This window comes from Pygocentrus nattereri, chromosome 15 (assembly GCF_015220715.1).
Source record: "Pygocentrus nattereri isolate fPygNat1 chromosome 15, fPygNat1.pri, whole genome shotgun sequence".
Taxonomy (NCBI): domain Eukaryota; kingdom Metazoa; phylum Chordata; class Actinopteri; order Characiformes; family Serrasalmidae; genus Pygocentrus; species Pygocentrus nattereri.
The window spans coordinates 32250691-32271293 of record NC_051225.1 but is presented as its reverse complement, the minus strand read 5'-3'; the positions used below and the strand labels follow the sequence as shown (position 1 = coordinate 32271293).

The 20603-nt window shown below is 39.3% G+C and overlaps 1 protein-coding gene across 4 annotated transcripts in view; it reads left to right on the top strand.

The window, feature by feature from the left end:
* camsap2a (calmodulin regulated spectrin-associated protein family, member 2a) overlaps window positions 1–20603 on the top strand; it is a 67003-nt gene that overhangs the window by 42845 nt on the left and 3555 nt on the right. The window contains exons 6-17 of one of the 4 annotated variants that reach the window (XM_017702385.2): window positions 446–587; window positions 3723–3862; window positions 12750–12840; window positions 12933–13029; window positions 13270–13307; window positions 13738–13807; window positions 13922–15902; window positions 17887–18023; window positions 18183–18403; window positions 19485–19581; window positions 19795–19860; window positions 20402–20517. In XM_017702385.2, the coding sequence (XP_017557874.2) occupies window positions 446–587; window positions 3723–3862; window positions 12750–12840; window positions 12933–13029; window positions 13270–13307; window positions 13738–13807; window positions 13922–15902; window positions 17887–18023; window positions 18183–18403; window positions 19485–19581; window positions 19795–19860; window positions 20402–20517 (3196 nt within the window). The remainder of the gene's footprint in view (window positions 1–445; window positions 588–3722; window positions 3863–12749; window positions 12841–12932; window positions 13030–13269; window positions 13308–13737; window positions 13808–13921; window positions 15903–17886; window positions 18024–18182; window positions 18404–19484; window positions 19582–19794; window positions 19861–20401; window positions 20518–20603) is intronic. The other 3 variants (XM_017702386.2, XM_017702390.2, XM_017702388.2) reach the window with 3 other exon arrangements.

The following is a 20603-nucleotide window of genomic DNA, read 5'->3' as shown; positions in this document are numbered from 1 at the left end:
GCAAACATATATTTTATGATTGAGATACATTAAAACCCTGAATACTGAAATTGTCCAATTATATGTGAGGAATTTTTTTATATCATGTGAATCATGTACCTTCATTCATCCAAACACTAAAGGAACATCTGTGATTGGTTAAGATGTTCACAGCACATGATAAGGCCTTGTCATTTGCATATCACAGCCACGATATTATAATCGTGGAGGCCGATATTGTTGTACGATTAACAGATTGTATATTGTGCAGTCCTGATACTGTGATAGAATAGTGTAAACAAGAGTTTTGTACTTGTGGTTTTTGTCTGTTTCGAATGTTCACATGTGCAGACTGGTGTGTGATTCAGCCGACATAAACTTTCACTCATCGTGCCCGTCGTGTCATTCAGGTGTTGTTATGGTTCTATGTTGACTGTGCTTCTTGTGTTTGTGTGCTGGATTTCAGGCCCGCTACAGGAAAGAGCAGGTGTTGCCTAAGACAGTGCCATGGATCCCCCCGGTGGACAACCTGCTGAAGGACAGCACAGATGGCTGCGGCCTCGCCGCCCTGCTGCACTTCTACTGCCCGGACATCGTCAAGCTAGAGGGTACAAACACCTGCCAAATTATACAGTGTATCTGCGTGTTTGCATGTGTTTGGGTGGTCTACTGTAGTGGTCTTTTTTTTCTTACTGGCCTTCCCAACACCACAATCAGACAGCTACAGCTTCAAAATACAGCTGCTAGATTGCTTATGAGAACTAAGAGATCTGCGCACATCACTCTAATCCTCAAGTTATTGCACTAGCTACTTGGAGCTTGGAGTTTACAAACCCAGTAGCCCTCTCCGATCACCAGGAACTGGTCAGTCAATACTGCCCAGGATCAGAACCAAACAGGGTGAGGTCAGGTATGCTCCAGCTGTAACCATCCTTAAGTCCAGTTTAAAGAAGATTTTGATGTCTTGTACTTTAATTTAGCTCTGTGCTGATTTTTTTTTTTTATTTCTGCTAAAGTGAAATTGAATGATTTTAGGTTTGTTGTGAGTTTCATTTTTAAGGAAATATTTTATTTAGTTCTTAAAAAAAATGTTGCCCCATTTTCTCGTGTCACTACCAAAATACAAAGAGTTTTAGTTCATCAGTCGAGCCTTATTTTATCCGCACCCTATGTGCTATTGTAATGTCTTTTGTACCCTTTAAAACCCTTTAAAGATTTTCAGTATGTGAATTTAACAGTAGTTTAAAAAGAAACTGTTAAATGAGTATTTAGTTAAATCCTACTCTTCAGACTTTCATCTATATGAAGTTGCCACGTGCTGCAAAATAAACCCAAAGTGATTAGAAGTAAATATCTAAATGTAAAATGTTAACAGAACCTCTTTGCTTACTTATTCAGAAAATTAAATAAAAAAAAAAAAAAAAGCATTATTCATAAAATCTAAACAGAAGGTATGGTGTGCCCACCCTTTTGTCGGGTGGTGTATTTGCAGGCAGAGAGAAAGCATTTGCTATACTAGCACCTACAGATGACCGTAGAACCTTTGAGTATACATAAACAAAAATATTGGGACAATGAGGTGAAATTGGTTATTTTTTGTTACAATGAAATTTGCATTCCAGATCAAAAGATGAGCGTGAGACTAAAGCACAGGATGCCAGCTTTTATTTCTGGACAGTGCTTTCCATACAATGTAAAAAACACACAAAAAACAATGATTTGTCAATTTCAGCTAAATGTAAGTATTGAGCAAAAATGAATGACAATTGATTCTTACTGCTCTGGTTTTCCATGTTCCCTTTGTTGAAAACACATAAAAGAGCTCTGAAGGTGTAGAGTTGGTTGCAGTCAGTGGAATTTGCATTGGGGTTCTTGTGTCAAAGGTATAAAACTGAGATGAAAACCTTTATTTATGATGTAACTGGTGATGGTAGCAGCCAAATCTATGCCTCCAAACTCACTGGGCAAAAGTTTATAATGCAGCAAGATTATGACCCAAAACATACTACAAACCAAAGAGTTCATCAGAAAGGAAAGGTTGAACGACATGGACGGACTAAGCTATTCTCCTGATTTAAACCCACTGAACGTTCATTTCACCAACTGATGGACGCTGCCATAAAGGCTTGGCGGAGTATTCCAAATGAGGTTGTCAAGAGGCTGGTGATCCTAATTGGTTGCACACTTGAGGCAGTTGTTGCATGTAAAGGCGTTACTTTAAGTGTATTTGTCCAAATGTGTATGCTCATCTGGAATTATTGGATTTCTAATAATAATAATGATAATCTTCATATAGGATCATTCATATATTAAAAATGCAGCTCAATGTGTTTCATGATACAAAGTAAAAACAACAGAGAAGGAAGATAAAAAAGATTATGAAAAACTAAATTTAAAAATTGTAAAAATGCAACAAATAAAAGTAATAACAAAAAAAGGATTTATTAATAATATTCAACATGAAATGCACCAGATAAAAGTATAAATCAAAATACAATAAGATTACAACAGCTAACAAGGAAGTAAATATATTCCAGTAAAAACAAGGGAAACAATAAAAACGTTGAAAAAAAAATGTTTTTAACTATATTTTAAAGACATTGATAGAAGGAACCTGACTGGTGTTTATTGGTATTGTGTTCTAGATTTTTGTTGCACTAAAATAGAACGCTGGAGAATGCATAGCACTAGATGATCTTGGAGCATGATTTGGGACATAATTGGTTGGGCACTACAGGTGCTAAACCATTAAAAGATTTAAAACAAGTAGTAAAATGTTCTAGTCAGTTCTAAAGGACACATCCAGCTGCACAGTGATGCTAAACCTGCTCTATGACCTTTGTTTTCTAGTTTTGCTAATATTCTTGCTTCGGTGTTCTGCAGTTATAGTTTGTTGTACTTTAAGTCCTATGAATGGTGCATTACAGTCGAGGAAAAAAAAGTCCCAACAACAAAAGATGCTTTTGTTTTTAGTTTTTTCTTTCTGTGTGTTTGATGTTTATGGAAAACACTTTCCAGAAATAAAAACTGACATTCTGCACTGTAGTCTCATGCTCATCTAATTTAATGAACATATAACAAAAACAACCCACTTCAAATCATTGTCCAAATATTTTCACTTCTCAGTGCATTTTCCTCAGAAATAATGAGTAAAATAACTTTATCTCACATCCTGGAAGACACAAGGTGAGAAAAAGGAAGAAGTGCTTTAGTAAACAGAAATACACACTCTCTCTCTCTCTCTCTCTCTCTCTCTCTCTCTCTCTCTCTCTCTCTCTTTCTCTTTCTCTTTCTTTTTGTCTCTCTCTCTCTCTCTCTTTTTCTCTCTCTCTCTCTCTCTCTCTTTCTCTCTTTCTCTCTCTCTCTCTCTCTCTCTCTCTCTCTTTCTCTTTCTCTCTCTCTCTCTCTCTCTCTCTCTCTCTCTCTCTCTCTCTCTCTCTCTCTCTCTCTCTCTCTCTCTGAAACAACAGCAGCAGTTCATGAGTAAAGCAGCATAATCACTAGGCTTTATTCTATCAAATCAGTTAACTCTTCTTTCAGCTCATGCATTAAATTAGGTAATAATTAGATTATCTATAGACACAAAAAGACAAATGGCTCCTCTCACGCCTCTAATCACATGCTTTTTGATTGATGCTTTGATTAATGGCCCAACCTCTGATTGGGTGGAGTCCCAGTGAACTAAAAAACAGTCGGCTTGGTTTGCTTAGGTTTCAGTAAAAAGTTTGATCTTTCCTTGACAGACATATGCTTGAAGGAGACCATGTCGCTGGCGGACAGCTTGTACAACCTGCAGCTCATTCAGGACTTCTGCCGCGAGCACTTGAACCGTTGTTGCCACTTCAGCCTGGAAGACATGCTGTATGCATCTTCATCCATCAAAGTAAGCCTCCATGCCAGCCTTCATTCTAAACCACTGCAGTCCCACCTGGATATCTGCCATTATCCAGCACAGCACCAGGCCAATGTTAAGACATTTCTGATTGGATGTTTCTCCTTCATTTTTGCTTATGCTTAAATGCTTTGACTTTCATTTTGAAGATACTATAATCAATGAAGTTAATGTTTGTGTACAAATGTATTTACAAAGTGAGCTTTTTTATTTTTAAATCAGTCGAAAAATAGGGGTGGCAGTATGTCTACATATATCGTTACCACCTTCAGTTACATCACATACATCTCAGTAAGCTATTCTGAACTGTAGTGCGGTAAAATATAATAAATCTAAATGCTAAATAAAAATAAATGGGGCTCCCGAGTGGCGCAACCGTTGAAGCATTTGCTCTATCATCAGGAAAGTGTGAGTTTGGTCCCTGCTCATGTTACAGTCATCCATGGCCAAGAGCCCAGGAGTTGGCCTCTCTCTCTGGGTGGGTAGGATGGTCCCCCTCTTCCTCTTCGCTCAGTGTGATGGTAGGCAGCGCAGGCGTCTGTTAGCTGATGTAACAGATCTGGCGGTTGGCGCATTCCTTTGAGTGCATTCAGCTGCCCAATTACGTTGCATTAGCGGCAGTTTGAAAAGCTATGGTGGCGCGTCTCAGATGTTTGAGGAAGCCTGTACTAGCTTTCACCCTCCTAGCATTGGTGGTATCATGTGATTGGGGGGGTCTTCCCTTGTGGGTAGGATTGGATACCTCGCCATTGGGGAGAAAATTGGAGAGAAGAAAAAAAACTAACAAAATAAAAATCAAACTAAATAAATGTGAAAAATAATAATGAAAATATTTGCACTTTTTTTGTTGTATTTTTAAATGTGGTTCTTTTTTTGTCTATTCAAACTAAAATAAATAAAAATCATTATACATATTGTGTATACTAAAAGGTTACATTTTTGCCATATTGCCCACCTTTGTAAACAAGCACTTAACATAAATGGAGCTTCTTCAAGCCTTTTAGAAAAGTATGCCAGGTGGTAGCCGATAAAGCTTGTGAGAATGAAAGGAGCAAGGGGTGCTATTTGTTTAATCCAAAATAGGAGGTAGTTGTAATTGGTTTAACACAGCAAAATTCATATGTATTATTTTATGGTCTCAAATGTTATTCATAAATGTGGAAAATAGTTGAAATAAGGAAGCTTCTGTAAGCGAGTGTGTCTAGACATACGAGAGATACTGAATAAATATTACCTTGAGTTTTGGTGGAATATTCACTCAGAGCTTTGAGTGAATAAATATACTATTAGAATGATTATCAAGTTGGCATTTCAACTTGGCACAATGCAAGATGGCGTTTTTGTAACAGACTGACTCGTAGGCCGACGCACAATGCAAGTGGTACAATTGGGAGGAACAGGTTAGATCTTTTGTGGTCAAATGAATGATGTTACGGCCGTGGATCCTGGAGTATTGGCACGGCTCGCTTTTACAAGCAGATGAAGAGCCTGTGGGGGCAGGCAGTTGGTTTATTCACATTTGCCAGAGCAGTGAGTCATGCTTTAGAGAGCTAGCAGTGGAAAGAGGCTCCCCATGGTAACAGATTCTCAGACTCAGTGAAGACACACTGAAATAAGCACACACTCCCAGGGATCTGAATACTGTGAAAATGCACTCAGCCTTGATTTGATAAGTGAATATGTAATGGAAAGGTTTAGGAAACCCAGTTTAGCATATTATATGTTCAGAAAGTCATACAAGGTCTAAGGTAGAGCACTCGAAGTCTGCACTGTTTGCTGATGACTGAATATTTTGCTGGGATATTTATTTTGTGGTGAATTATTCTGGTATCCGCCTTTTATATGGATATATAGCAGCCAAAGCAGTGTGCTTTCTTTTTTGTAACGTGGATGGGAGAACATTAGACTGATAATAGTTAGGGGTGTAAAAATGCACCTTTGCGTTGTGATACATGGATCTAAATATGTTGTTTAAGCTGCAGCAACTTTTGAATGTTAGAATTGATAATAACCAATTATGATATTGCCTGCATTTTTTTTTGGCTAGAAGTAAAATTCTTCTACAATTATTTTTTAAAAAATCCCCTCAGACAAAACAAACTACACATGTGTATATATAATCTGTACAAGTCAGAGACCACCGTCCATGCATTTAATGTCCCTTCAGAATAGCCTTGAGGTAAAATTTGTTCCTTTTTTTGGTATCAGGAAAATTACACACAAGCCTCAACAACTAAATGTATCATTTTTTCAGTATTTAATGTGCTAGCTTAACGTGTTAATTAGCTTCCATTCTTTTCAGAATTGCTTTCAGCTTTCCACACCTCTAAGTTCAGTCATAGAAGTTGGTTCCAGCAATGGACTCTCGACAGCTACACATCCTTTTAGACCCATAGTGTTGAGTTCTCACAGTGAAAGCATGGACAGAAACACTGATTTAAATTTCAGATTTAAAGCAAAAGTGGAGCTTGATTTTCTCCTGTCTCTCAAAGATAAAGGCTTTAAGTGCTGTTCATCTGATGGGGACAGTTTTATTGGTCTACCTTTCCTCTTTCTTTTATAAATGATATATTTAACCACCTCTCCTGAAAAATGAATAACTTGTACTTAATGGGTATTCTGACTGTAAAGGGTGGTGCCTGACATTTGCATGAATTGAATGAGCTTGTGTGATGTCAGACAGATTTACATCCCTAATAACAGAATCATCTGTTGATTAATTACAGTTTTTGTATGCTATCATATTGGAGATGCTAACTTAAAAGACTCAGTTAAAGTCAGTACATTTTCTTTTAAAAGAGCTGGCTTTCAATGTTTGAATCGGATATGAGTTTTTTTGTTTTTTTATTTTTTTCCCCGCTGCCGTTGCCGTCGTTTTAAATGTCACCCTACATCCTGAATCCTTTCATGAGCCATTGTACACAGCCTGAGCGGATTCTCTAGGACATCAAAAGCAAGGTCTTAGACTGAATAGGAACGCTCTGATTCTGTGTGGTCTGCTTGAGTGTTCCTGACAGTATTTCCTCTCTAGACTGCATGCAGGGGACATTTGTGCTGCTCAGAGGCTGAGTCCACGAGACAACCAGAAGCTTACTTACTTAGAGATGTGGATATGAACAGGCATTGTGTGCTTTGAGCATCCTGGCTGATCACAGATGTGCTTTAGGCTTTGGGATAAATCAAGACATTTACATGAACCAACAAACAAATAATTTTGGTCAAAAGTAATGTTGGCCAGTTTTTAACCATGTCATATCAAGTGTATGTTAGTGTGTTTTCAGCAAATTGGATCACAGACAGCAGTCCAATGGCTCTTGCAAAATGGAAAAATGGTTCTTTTAAAAAAACATCCATTGAAAAGTTTAGGGAACCAAAAGTGGTTCTTTAACGGCATTGTGCAAACCCTTTTTTGCACCATTACTTTTTAAAGTGCAAACAGGACTCTGAATTAATGCCTTAATTTCCTCCCCTTAAAACAGCCTTTTAGGCTGCTAGAATGATGTTAGAAAATGATTAGCTTCATTTGAGAGTAGTTTGTGTTGGAGTGATTTATATACACACTTAAAGTGGTTTTTAATAAAGAACCCTTTAGTAAACAGTTTTGCTTGATTAAAGGGTTCTTTGCATCATTAAAGGGTTCTTCAGATTGATAGTGTGTTTTGTATGGTTATATATATGTACTTTTTTTGAAAAGGGTTCTATATAGCGGCAAAATGGTTCTTCTATTGTTATAGACTTGACATCATAACAGTAAAAGAACCATGTTTGGTGCTAAATGGAACACTTCTTAAACAGAACCATCTGTGGCACATTCTACATCAATCTGAATGCTTTTATGATGCAAGTAACGTTTTAATCACACAGAGGGTTCCTTGAGTATTCATGGTTCTACACAGAACCATTTTCTTTACTAAGGAACTCATGAAGAACCTTAATTTTTTACGAGTGTAGTTTATGTAATGATCTGTAGATTGTTTGCTGTAATAGTCATTCATCAGGGGTCACGGGACGGTGGACTATGGTGGACTATTCTCAGTCCTGAGATGTTTAAATATTCCAGCAGCGCTGCTGTGTCTAATCCACTCATATAAGCACAACACACCACCACCAGGTCAGTGTCACTGCAGTGTGGAGAATGTTCCACCACCCAAATAATACCTGCTCTGTGGATAGTGAATACTCTGCTCCTGTCCATTTAAGAACAGGGTGAAATAGGGCTAACAGAGTATGCAGAGAAACAGATGGACCCACACACACACACACTTTCTAAACTGCTTATCCTTCTGGGCCACGGGAGGGTGCTGGAGCCCATCCCAGCTGACTCCGGACAGGAGGCAGGACACACCCTGGACAGGTCGTCAGTCCATTGCAGGTCAGATGGACGCCTATAGTCTATAACAGTCTAGAACTATAAAGTGCTCCTATATGGTAAGTGGAGCTGGACAAAGGGTGTAGAAACAAGGAGATGTGCTTCAGGTTGAGGCTTCAGTGTATATATAGACACACAAAGTTTGGGTGAATGATCAAATTACATGTTTGACCAGTGCATATGTATGTGTTAAAGTTGACCACACATAATTGTTTTATCCAGTTTCCAAGCAGGTTTTCCAAAATCCATCCTCCAGACATCTTGTCAATTTTTTAAAAATATGACACGTGCAGAAGACACAAACTTATTAATGCCCTTAACAGTTTCTTAAATCTGCCCAAATGGCTTCATTTTATAATCCCTTAAATTATGTTTATCCTCCCAAACAGTGAATACTACTCAAGCCAGTAGTTTAATGGTGAACACCAAGTGTGTGTGTGTGTGTGTGTGTGTGTGTGTGCACGTGCAAGTCTGCATACATCAGGCTGCTGCACAGAAGAAGTGAGTAGAATTGAGAGCAGGTTGAGAAGCTGTAACCTTGACCTACTTTTAGTAGCACTGCACTAGGCCAGGCTCACTGAGGTTTCTCAAGCTTTCATTCCTGATATTAAGGAGGAGGCTGAGCCTCACAGTTAAGCCCAACCAAGGCTTAACCTGGCTAACTGAACACCCACAGTGCTCAACCAGACAACCAAATACATAGCCAAACTGCTGTTATAAACCTTTAATAAACAGTCCACAGGCCTGTGAAATTGATTTGAGTATTTTTGCGTGAATAACTGACTGGTTTTAGGTTCTGTTTCTGATCCATCATGGCAATTTACAGTGTTGCCCTTACCAAATGTAGTTGATCAGCCAAGATAACGGTTTGAGGCAAATGTGAGGTGATTATGCATAAACACTGCTAACTGGTGAGGTAATTAGTAATGGAAGCATATCATCACTAGTTAGCATTGTGTAAATCCCATGCCTAACGTGTGATATGTAACATACTGTTATGAATATAAATGGACAAAAAGGGCATTAAAATTCAACATCTAAGATGTGGGGTACAGTTTTATAGACTGATATTTCTAAATTTGTAATTGGGATGACGACTGAACGACTGACTACTATGACGACTGAACTTTGGAGGTGTGAAAAATACCCCTGCAGATGTATTTGAAAAACTGAAACCAAGTTTCCCAAAAACAATCCCCCCCTGGACAATGCTTCTGTGTATTTTATTAATTTTCTGCTTTTCAGATTCTGAAAAGTAAATATTTGTTTTGACTTGAAATTAGATCATTGATTGGGGTTCTCTGGCCTTGCAGTCCTGTAATGCCTGTAAATGATCTGATGATCCGTCACTTATTAGCTACAGTGCAGAACTAAGAAGCGAACATTAGACATCACATGTTTTTGCTGGGTGACTAAATTAAGGGGAAGTTACGAATTTGATTTCTGCTAAACTGTTGCTTTGATGGGCAGCACAACTAGTTAACATTCATTGTACACAAATTTAATCAGTGCTGTCTTTTTTTAAAGACTGTTTGACTGCCTTTCAAAGTAATGGCATTAGTCTGTCTTAAACGTTAGGCAGCCAAGAAACAGCTGATTAGTATTTGCTAAAAGGATTAACAGCTTGCTTAAGTGGTTCCTCTGTGACACTAGTCCAGACAGATCATTCAGCTTTTTGAAACACTTGTGCTCATGCTGATACTTGCCTTTTGATTGTGTTGACAGTTTAAAGATGGCTAAGACTCTTTTGATCACGGTGCGTTTTATTAGACCAGTGTGCTCATACCTTATGTGTGAGTAGGTTCTATAGGTAGACTGACAGATGGGGAAGAGGGCAAGGCTGCCAAACACCATCTGTGTTCGAACGTGCTCACACTCTCGTGCTGTCAGATGCTCATCATGCATGGTAAGCAGCAAACCCCTAAACACCTTTTTTTTGAGAGCTAATAAGCATATTGTTATTGATTGATTGCACTTAAACTGCTGAGATTATAGAAAGGTACAGTGTAATTTGTAGCTTTGTTAGTGGTAGTTAAGCACGGAGGTGATGATTTGATAGTTGAATCCTGAATTGAAAAGGGGAATGCCACTGATTTTTCAAAATCTCTGCAAAATTCCGTCCTCAGAGATGTAAACAGTCAGAGTGTTTTGATGTCAAATGATGCACTGTAGAGAAACTTACTGTTTCACATGTCCTTACAGTGGTAGTGATAGAATCTGAATATCTACAATGCAAAGGCTTTTATTTACTAGCCAAAGTGGCCTGTGAACCTACAGAGGTCTTCTAGGTTTTCATATGTAAACTGTTTGTGGACTGTTTTCCCTTAACACCTTGCATGTACCTCTTCACCATGAATGTAAATTTAAAATTAAGGTTTGGATGAGAACTTGATCTCAAAACTATCATTAAACAGTGTGTCAGGCATCCACCAGCACACTCATAACCATTTCGTAACTTTAGCCATAAATGCTTCAGACGTCTAGTTCCTAATCTAGTTCTGCCTCTAGTCGCAAGTTTCTGTAGAATGGAATTTTTTATATCAAGCCACGTTTACATCTTAATGATTTCCTGATGCCGAAGTTTTGTATTCCCCTTTAAGTAGTTTGTTGTTATTTATTATAGGCTGTTTTTCATCATGTGGAGAAAAGAAATTGACATCTCAGCAGTAACAGGCTGATTTTGGTGGACTAATGTTGTTTTGGGTTGAAACCATAGATATTGTTAGCCTTACCCCAGCTTGCATATCTGGAAATCTGCACCATTTGTCCCGCTCCCACCCGCAGACTTGTATAATTTTTTTCCATCACAGCTCAAAATGACTGCCATAGGTCAGAATTGCCTTTACTTAGCTTTATTGTTGGGTCTTCACCTTTATTAAGAGCACTTTTCACAGTTGTCTAAAGTCTCAACTGTTTCTATAGCCTTCAAGAAAACAACTCACATCATGTGGGAATGCAAACCTCTATAACAAAGCAGCAGGGAGGAACAATTGGAATGAGCCATGATCGCAGTCGGTTTTGTCAAATTATGTTGCATGTTTATGATGTAAATAACATTAGTCAGGTCAGTGCATTTCCACTGTATTTGAATGCTGCTGCTACACTTTTACCTGAACTTAATCATTTGAATGTGTGAAAGACCCGTATGTGCTTAAAAAACTATTGGCCACTTTGAAGGCATTGCTTAAACGCACGCAGGTTAAGCTGCAAAGAGAGAACGTCTAGGCAAAGTTATAGGCCAGTTTTGAGCCCCAAAGTAGCCTTATGATATGATATGATATGATATGATATGATATGATATGATATGAAGCCTTTATTGTCACATAGTCACCAGAGTAACCAGTGAAATTTTGATTATTGTTGCTTTTTAAACCTAAAAATAGTCACTTATCATAATAATTAACTTTTTATCAACCTTTTTATCTCTCACTCAGTGTGTGTTTTAGTGTTAAATCTCAGTGTGTGACTGGCACAACACAGTCGATTACTGCAACATATATTCACATCTGATTGGTCATATCTTGGTTAATTTGCATAAAGCTTGTCTAGGATGAGAGAGCAGAGAGAAGATATGAATTAGTGATCTGATGTGTTGGTTATATGTGTATATTGTCATCTCTCGCCTTATTATACAACTGTATGACACTTTGTTTGATGCAAAATTTTAAATGAAAAAAAATCTAATAAAAAATCATTTTAATATCTAATAAAATTCATGTAAAAGTCATTTACATATTGCTTAAAACCTCAGTACCCCCTACTTGAAACACCCTCCCGCGTCCCTGTGCACTAATGTGTTTCATGTATTCATTTAAAACCGTGTGAATGACTAATAAAAATCAGCCATCAGATCATTTTTCTGTAAAGTGTCTTCAGTGAAACACATAGCGTTGAAACATATTGCAACAAAGGAAGTCTTTAAAATTCCTCAGGCAACATCTTTTGGGAGTTCTCTTGACTAATTGTCCGTACCTTTATGTGTGAATATTGCTGAAAGGTGAATTTTACGCACTGAGCCAATCTGCATGACCGAAGCATTTTTCACTGTGTCCTAAAGCCTCTGGGTATTCAAGGTTATATGTAATGGCTGCAGCCAACACATAACTGGCAATATTTTGTGAGTATGTGAGCATGGGTTTGAGAGAATGTGTGATCTTATAATCAAATGTCTGTTGATCTTGTAGTTCAGTTTGTGTAGTGATGTTTGTGTATAATTGTTTCTCAGTTTCAGTCCTGGAGCATCCCTGCATTGCACAGTTTAGTGCTGTCCCCTCTATAAATCTGAGGGGCTAATTAGTCTAATCTAGAGACAGAATTGGGAAACACTGCAGCTCAAGATTGACAGGATTCATCTAGCTCTATTTAAATGTTGAGGAGTGCAGAGACATCTTGTGGAACAAGATGAATATTGCACTAAACCACAGAAATATATAAAAACTATCATACAGTACTCTGTTATGTGATATCCTTATGGAATACTAATGTTGTCTCTCTGTTTTTCTTCAACAGAACAACTACCTTGTATTTATGGCTGAGCTGTTCTGGTGGTTTGAAGTGGTGAAGCCGTCTTTTGTGCATCCTCAGGTTTTGGCCCCTGAAGGTGAACTAATAATAAGACTAGTGGTTATTAATAATCACCTGTTGAGCTTTAAATGTTCTTTATCTCTATACCTTTATCTCTGTGTCCTTCAGCACCGACTCCATCATTGAAGAGCCTGCCATCTGTGCCCATCTCAAAAGTCACAAAGAGAAGCTTCATGGAAAGACCTCCCAGTCCAGACAGGCCAAGGTATAGCAGCTTAAAAACTCATTTTAAGCTGGATAATTTTACACTGCAAGATTACTGAGCCCTATAATATTTTGGAATATAAGTTCAATGCATTTAAACACTTAAACAGTTCCTTTTTAAATCAGTATTTTAATGTTTAATGGTTATTTAAGTGTTCATAACAGTGATTTTCCACCTTTTTTTCCAGTTATTTTCAATATATGCTTCAATGTGTTACTAATCTGTTATTCTACATTTCAGTCTCCCACTGCGGCCACAGCCACGGTCATCAAACTCAGGTAAGGTGACAAAGATAATTCTTTATTTTTATTTATACATTAGTTAGGGTAAAATACATTTATTAAGTAATTTACAGTTTTTTGGTTTTTTTACTTGCCTGCTTACAAGAGTTTGTACAGTACTGTGCAAGAGTCTTAGGCATACAAGAAAATTGTTTAAAACTATCTTAGCAATAAGTGTATATATAATATTGTGTATACTTATTCAATATAACATTAGAATAAATACAAATAAAATGCAGTTGAAAGGTTCAAAGATTTTTTTCTTAAGTTATTAATATTTTGGTTAGAAGAATACAGTTAGAAGAACAAAGGTTTGGTTCCTGGCCTTTTCTGTTTATTTCTGTTTATTCAAATGTTAATGTTTTTTATACTTACTGCCTAGGAAAATTGCTTTATTGGCAAAACATACTGTTTTTGTGCCTTCCAGGTGAGATCAAGCGATCAACTTCCATGTCATTTGTGGACAGCTTTATGGGTACTTGGCCCAAGGAGAAGAGGTGAGCATGAGAACACGTATGACACTTAATTTGATCTCTATATATGTATCAGAAAATTCACAGAAGTATTGCAAATGTGTGCTTACTATACATAGCTTCTTCTTCTGTATTTAGGTCAGCTGCTCAGGGAGTGTCCTTTGACATCCCTTTTGATAAAGAGGACAACAGCCATACTCCTGCAACACATAGCCGGGGAATGACCAGGTCTGTAAGCACTGAGGGCTTTGGGTTCAAACTAGCCAAGGGAATGAAGCGAAACCTGTCCTTCCAACCTGTCGACTGCCAGAACATAGGCATTGAGGAAGAAGGTTGCCCAGACAGCCTTGCAGGGGTGCAGCATGGCCGTGTAAATGGCACAGCACCTCCTAGCATTGAAGAGGCCCTGGAAATCATCCACAACTCAGAGAAGCAACAGCAGAGCTCGGAGGCTCAGGCAGACAGTGAAGGATTCTTCCTTCATCTGCAAAGCAAGGGTGAGCTGTCCTCCAAAACCCAAGACAAAGAAGGAGACCTAGACTCAATTTCAGAGACAAAAGAGGCTTTGAGCACATCAACAGAAGTTGACACTGGTATTCATGTGAGAACAGAAGACATTCAGGAGACACTGGATGAGGATTCGTCCCTGAGGGACTACACAATGAGTATGGAGTTAGATACAGATCAGGACTTTGAGGCAAGAGCTTGTCGCAGCCAGGACTCCACCAGCCCGTGCCCCAGCAGTGTCAGCACCAAATCCCCCATAGCGGGCACCCCCACGCCTGGAGTTAAGATGACCAGCTTTGCTGAGCAGAAGCTGAAGAAGCTTAATCCTAATGTGGAGGCCAAGGGTGGCAGTTCTCATGTGACCACACCAGACAGTTCTGACCTCAACATTCCACACTCAGTGTCCTGGGCCCCCTCACCAGAGGTGAGCCCTGCCCATCAGCCACTGAAAGATCCAGCCCAAGCCATGGCCGCAGAAATGGTGCAGCTGCGCATGAGATTGGAAGAGAAGCGACGTGCCATTGAGGCCCAGAAGAAGAAAGTGGAAGCTGCCTTTACGCGCCACAGGCAGAAGATGGGACGCAATGCCTTCCTCACGGTGGTTAAGCGGAAGAGTGATGGCACCTCACCAGTTCACGAGGACACTGCAGTCACAGAGGATGGTAAGACACCAGCTGATAAACCACAGCCTACAAAGTCTCCAGTCAAGGGTGATGAGGGTGCATCCGAGGCAGACCTTTTGGAGTACACACGCTCCATTGAGAAGCTGAACGCTTCACTCAGCTTCTTACAGGCAGAGATGCAGCGGCTGGCCCAGCAGCAGGAGGTCATCATGCAGATGCGGGAGCAGCAGTCCTGGGTCGTATCTCCCCCACAGCCTTCTCCCAAAAAACAGGTGCAGGACCTGAGAGGGAGCGGGGCACGCTCCTCTGGTTCTCCTTCACCTGCTGACTCCCCTCGTACCACCCATCGCTCCCCCACCAACCTCAAGAGGAAATCAGCCTCTTTCCACTCCAAAACTCCACGGACACCCAGGCCTAGTGAGCTGAAGATCACCCCGTTCAACAGAGTCTTGACCGTTCCCCAGTCTGTAGATAGCATACCTCGACTGCGTAGGTTTTCCCCATCTCAGTCTGTGTCCAGCTCCTTCGCATACCTCGGGAATGACAAAAGACCCAAAGTGGGTGACGAAACCACAGATAAGGACAATATGCAAGCCCCTGAGGGCTCCATTGGTGATCTCACTTCAGCAACCAAAGACATACAGCAAGCTGAAACTGAAACAGTTTCAGAGGAGGTGAAGCATGGACAAGTTAACGTGAAGGAGAATGGAGAGGAGGAGGAAGAGAAAAAGCCAGAAGGAGAAATTAAGCCCACAGTGGAATCTAGTGTTTCAGAGGTGCTATCACAAGCAGTAAAAGAAACTGTCATAGTCACGCCTACCGAGAAGCCAGTTGATTCCATTAGTCAGAGTGGCAAGAACTTGATTGAGGTGCCACTGTCTGTCCTGAAACCTCTTGAAGGACAGGTAGTAGAAGAGAGAGGGGAAGGACAGACAACAGGAGAGAACCTGGATGATGACCAGAAGATGTGCTGCGGATTCTTCTTTAAGGTACGTATGTTGTATTATATACTGTTTAGGCAAGAAAATATGGTACAGCTTTTACTGTCTTATAGTAGAGCTGGTACATTGTAATCATGGATAATGCTACTGGGTCGATATCAACAGAAAATTCTGTATTGGAGAGACATATGTAGTGTTGCACTGATACCACTACTGTATTGGTATTGAAGGGGATACTGACACATATGCCTAATACCATGAAGCAATTTCTGCCATGTGCATGCACGCCAGAACTTCATCTTAGCAGCGTGGGACGAGAAGCAGCAGTAAAAATGCTCATGGCAGAATCTGTAATGGCATTTGCTGAGAAAAACAAGCAAACAGAGCCACTTGCCTAAAAGGCTGAGCTGCTTCCTTCAGTAATCGCTCTTCTGCTACTGTGTGGTCATTTTCAGTATGAGTTAATGTTATTGAAAGAGCAGAAGGAACCACCAGACTCTCAGCATAATTATAGCATTTAGCCTTAATTTATCCATTAGCATAGTAGCCCAGTAGCCAGGCCTGCACATCCACTAGCCCTGCCTGTGGTGCACCTCCATTGGTCAGTACTTTAACAAATCTAGCCCAAAATAGCACATACATTGTGTAATGTAATATTGTTAGTTGGTAGTAGAGTTTTAGCATGATATTCAACTCATAGTCTTAGAGATTTTAGAACTAAATTAAAGAGTATGTGTGTATGTAAAGTGTAGTATGTAACATTGTTAAAGCTACAAATCAGCATTTGCTCCCCAAACCGTGCAGTCTGTTGTTTTTGTGATGTCACAAAAAGCAAAGGATTTAAATATATCCATCTGGTCAGCAGATTCGCTTTGCCCATTCACCTTGAAGTGATACAGAATGTTTCAGTCCAGTCTATTTTTCGAATAAAACACAGCCAATCAGAGATCTGAAATCATTTACATATTGCAGTCTTAAAGATGCAATACTGAAAACAGCCTGGTTAATTCTAACAAATAAAGAAAAGTAGGAATAAAGTAACAGAATAAAAATGTAATTTTGATTATTTTTATTACATTAAACCAAGTGTAATAAGGGATCTCAGGACAAAGACTACATGTCTGTGTGTATTTATTAAGAAAACATATGATATGGGCCCTTTAAAGCTTAGGTGTCGTTATCAACTGATACTCGAAACTTCAATACTGGTATTGGTATGTGCACTGCTGTCATTATAAGGAAAAAATGATATCGAACCATTTCTGTTTTATAATATTCTAAAGAAAACATCTGTGTTTTTACATTCATTAAGGTAATAACCTGCAGAAGTGTTGGTGTGTTTAATAGAAAGATATGTATTGAAGAAAGGGGTGGGCTTAGGACAGACATGTTATGCTCTTTTTAGCTGGGTAGACCATGCTGCTGTTTGATCTAGGTCAGAAAACTGGGGCTAATAAATCATTTACATAGTGATGTGAACATTTTGCCCAGTGACTATTTCTGGTTCAGTTCACATCTCAACAACACCAGGAAGATTACTACCATCACAATTCCCAAAAATGCCACTGTAACATAGTTCATGTGTCTATATAAAAGCATTAACAGTTAGATGACTTGAGAGATGCAGTTTTATGTATTGAAAATTATAACAACAAACAATAGCAGGTTTTGTGTTTCTTACAGTGTTTACATAAACCACAATGGTGCCTATGTACATAATCTGAACTTACAGTCTAGTCTTTTAATGTACTGATTTCTAGGTACTAAGGAAAAGGGACACATGTAATTGTAGTCATATAATGTTATTTATAGACTTGTTATTAATGACTTTGTGGTCATTACCAATAGACAAGTGATGCCGTTGGTCATATACCAAAGAGTGACACTACTCTCCAAATTAAGTTCTAGTGTCTTGCAGATGCTAGATGAAATATTTAATTAAGCAAGCATTTATAACAGTAATGGAGATATCAGATGCTAAATGAGCTCCTCAGTCTTTGTGTTTGTTTTCATTGTGTCCTTTAATTAACAGGATGACATGAAGGGGGAGGACAGCATGGCCATGAAGCGAGCTGCACTGCTGGAGAAAAGGCTAAGAAGAGAGCGGGAGAGCCAGCAGAGGAAGCAGCAGCTCGAGGCTGAGCTGGAGCAGAAGAAGGAGGAAGCTAGGTGATGCCCCTCATCAGCAGTCAAATCACTACACAAAACAGTTCTGACTTACAGAGGTTATCTTAGCTACAGAACTGTTTGTTACCTAAACAGTTAAGTAAACTACCAACTTAGTTGCAGTCTTATTTATTCCACACTATGATATCTGGTTCCTCCCAGGTTGAAGGCAGAGGAGGATCGGCTGAAGAAGGAGGAGGAGAAAGCCAGACGGGAGTTCATCAAGCAGGAGTACCTGAGGAGGAAGCAGCTCAAACTCATGGAGGACATGGACATGCTGGTGAAAGCTCGGCCTGCAGGGGCTAAGCAGAGGAAGCCACGGCCCAAGTCCATTCACAGGGACGTGATGGACTCCCCCAAGACCCCAGTCAGGGCTACAGCAGGTAAAGGGGTGAAAGCCCTTCTCCTGGCAAGACCCAGCCGCTGCCTGCTTTGTGCCACTCTCTGCCTTTGGCTCTCCTGCTCACTGCTTCATAACAGGCATACTAAATTTACTACCTCTTTGCTACTTCATGCTTTTACTTAACTTTCAGCACTTTCTACTGATCTGACTAATTCTTCAGTCTAACTAAATTCTTCTCCATTAATGTTTATTCACACAGAAGCAACAGAACTGACAAATACAAATAAAGATGTCTTTTAACTAATCAGCATATCTAATATTTCTCATTAGAGCTACAATATGTAAGTTTTAATTATTTGGGGATTTGGTGCCCTCTCTGGTGGAAATGTGTAATTGCATAAATAAAACATTTGTTCATTCAAAGTATTTATTTGAGTTCCGTTGCTTTTTTTTACCAGATTAAGTAATCCAACCCGACACCTCTGACACTTTAGCATGTTTTTTTTTTTTCTCCTTGACTCAGTAATGCTATGTCTTTCAATCTTACATAGTCCAGCTTCGAGAAAGAGTGATGGAAGAATGTTATTAGATTATTCAACCTATTTGTAGATGTTTTTACTTGTTTAAATTCAGCTTAAACTTAAGTAATTGTATCTAATTAGGTGCCACTAGCAAGTAACTGTGCTTTTTTCAAGCACTATTTCTTGAAACAAGCAACATACTTTTTTTTTTTTTTTATTTCTCAAAACAAGCAAAATTTTTGGCCAATAGAATAATAACATTTTTTGGATAAAATTACTTCTATAACATCTACAATTAGTTGGAATTATAATATTCTTAATTGTCACATTGAGAAATATTAGATACATTGATTAGAGCTTGAAGCTGTCTGCAAGTACTGCTGCTATCCAGTGCAAAACTAAAGAAGCAAACATTTGGGCAGCTATACTATACCTTCAAGACTTTGAGTGTCTGTTAAGGATTATGTACTTCGAGCTACCAAACCCACAGACAAAAAGGCAAGACAGTGAGCTTTATAAAAAGAGAGTAGTTCAAAGTAAAGCGGGTGGTCTTTGTCTTGTGTAACTGTATATCTTGGCATTCTTGTGTTTTGCATCCAGGTTCACGACCTCGTGTTTTTTCAGTGTCCAGTCTCTCTTTAGCCTCCCTCAATCTGGGAGACAATGAAAGTGTCAGCTCAGAGAAAAGAACCCCAAGGTAAGAAGCACACTAAATTATACTTAAACTTAAAAAGTTGTTGGCTTTCATTCTATTTTTGTGGCAGGTCACTTTTTTGCATTTCTAGCAACTGTAACAACCAGTGGATCTGAATTAGCACCATATTTTGCATAATATCTCTCTATTACTAACCTAGTATTCCTTATTCTGTGAATTCTTGTGTTCTTTTGAATCTTTTTTTGGGCTCCTCAGAAGCAATAGCTTAGCGTCGGGCAGCCTATACTACTTCTTGAGCTCTCCTCGATTAAGAAGGAGAAGGTCAGTTGGATAAGTCACTTCTCTTAGTTGGAAATATCACTTCACCTTCCCTTATCTCCCTGCTCAGCGATGGACACAGACGAGGCCTGTGTGTTCCTGCTGAAACGGTGCCCATCCAGATACGTCCCATACCCCAGCTGCTTTTGTGCGAGTTTTCATTATGTCATTTGCATAATGATACAGCACAAAGAAGGAACCACAGTCATGCCACTAACCTCCCACAATCATGCTTGTCCCTCTTACCGTACACTGAATATTCCTCACCCAAAGCTTCATAAATAACACAGTCTCCTGTCACATGCATATGCAACAGATGTGATGGTGATAGTCACAAGGATTAGCAGAAGATGTAGCAGAACAGATTGTTAGTTTCTGTTATTATTTACGGCCACTCAAAGCTTTTAACATTAAGAAGTTGAGACTTCACTGCCTGAAATTGCATGAGAGCAATAGCAGCGTGCTGGAGTGGAATGCTGCCTCATCTACTGGGATTGCCTGATTGACCACATTATTAAGTTGCTTGTGACATATTTCCCTGTAGGCCTGACTCGGCTGACGGCTTCCTGTCTCCCTCTCGATCTGGGAGCCACAACGGAGAGAAAGACTGGGAAAATGGGTCTACCACCTCCTCTGTGACTTCCAACACTGAGTACACAGGTTAGAACTTGGTTTGTGTTTCATTTTTCCCTGAGGTCAACTTATAATGTGTGTGGGTGGGTTTATACACCAAAAACAGTCAGAAT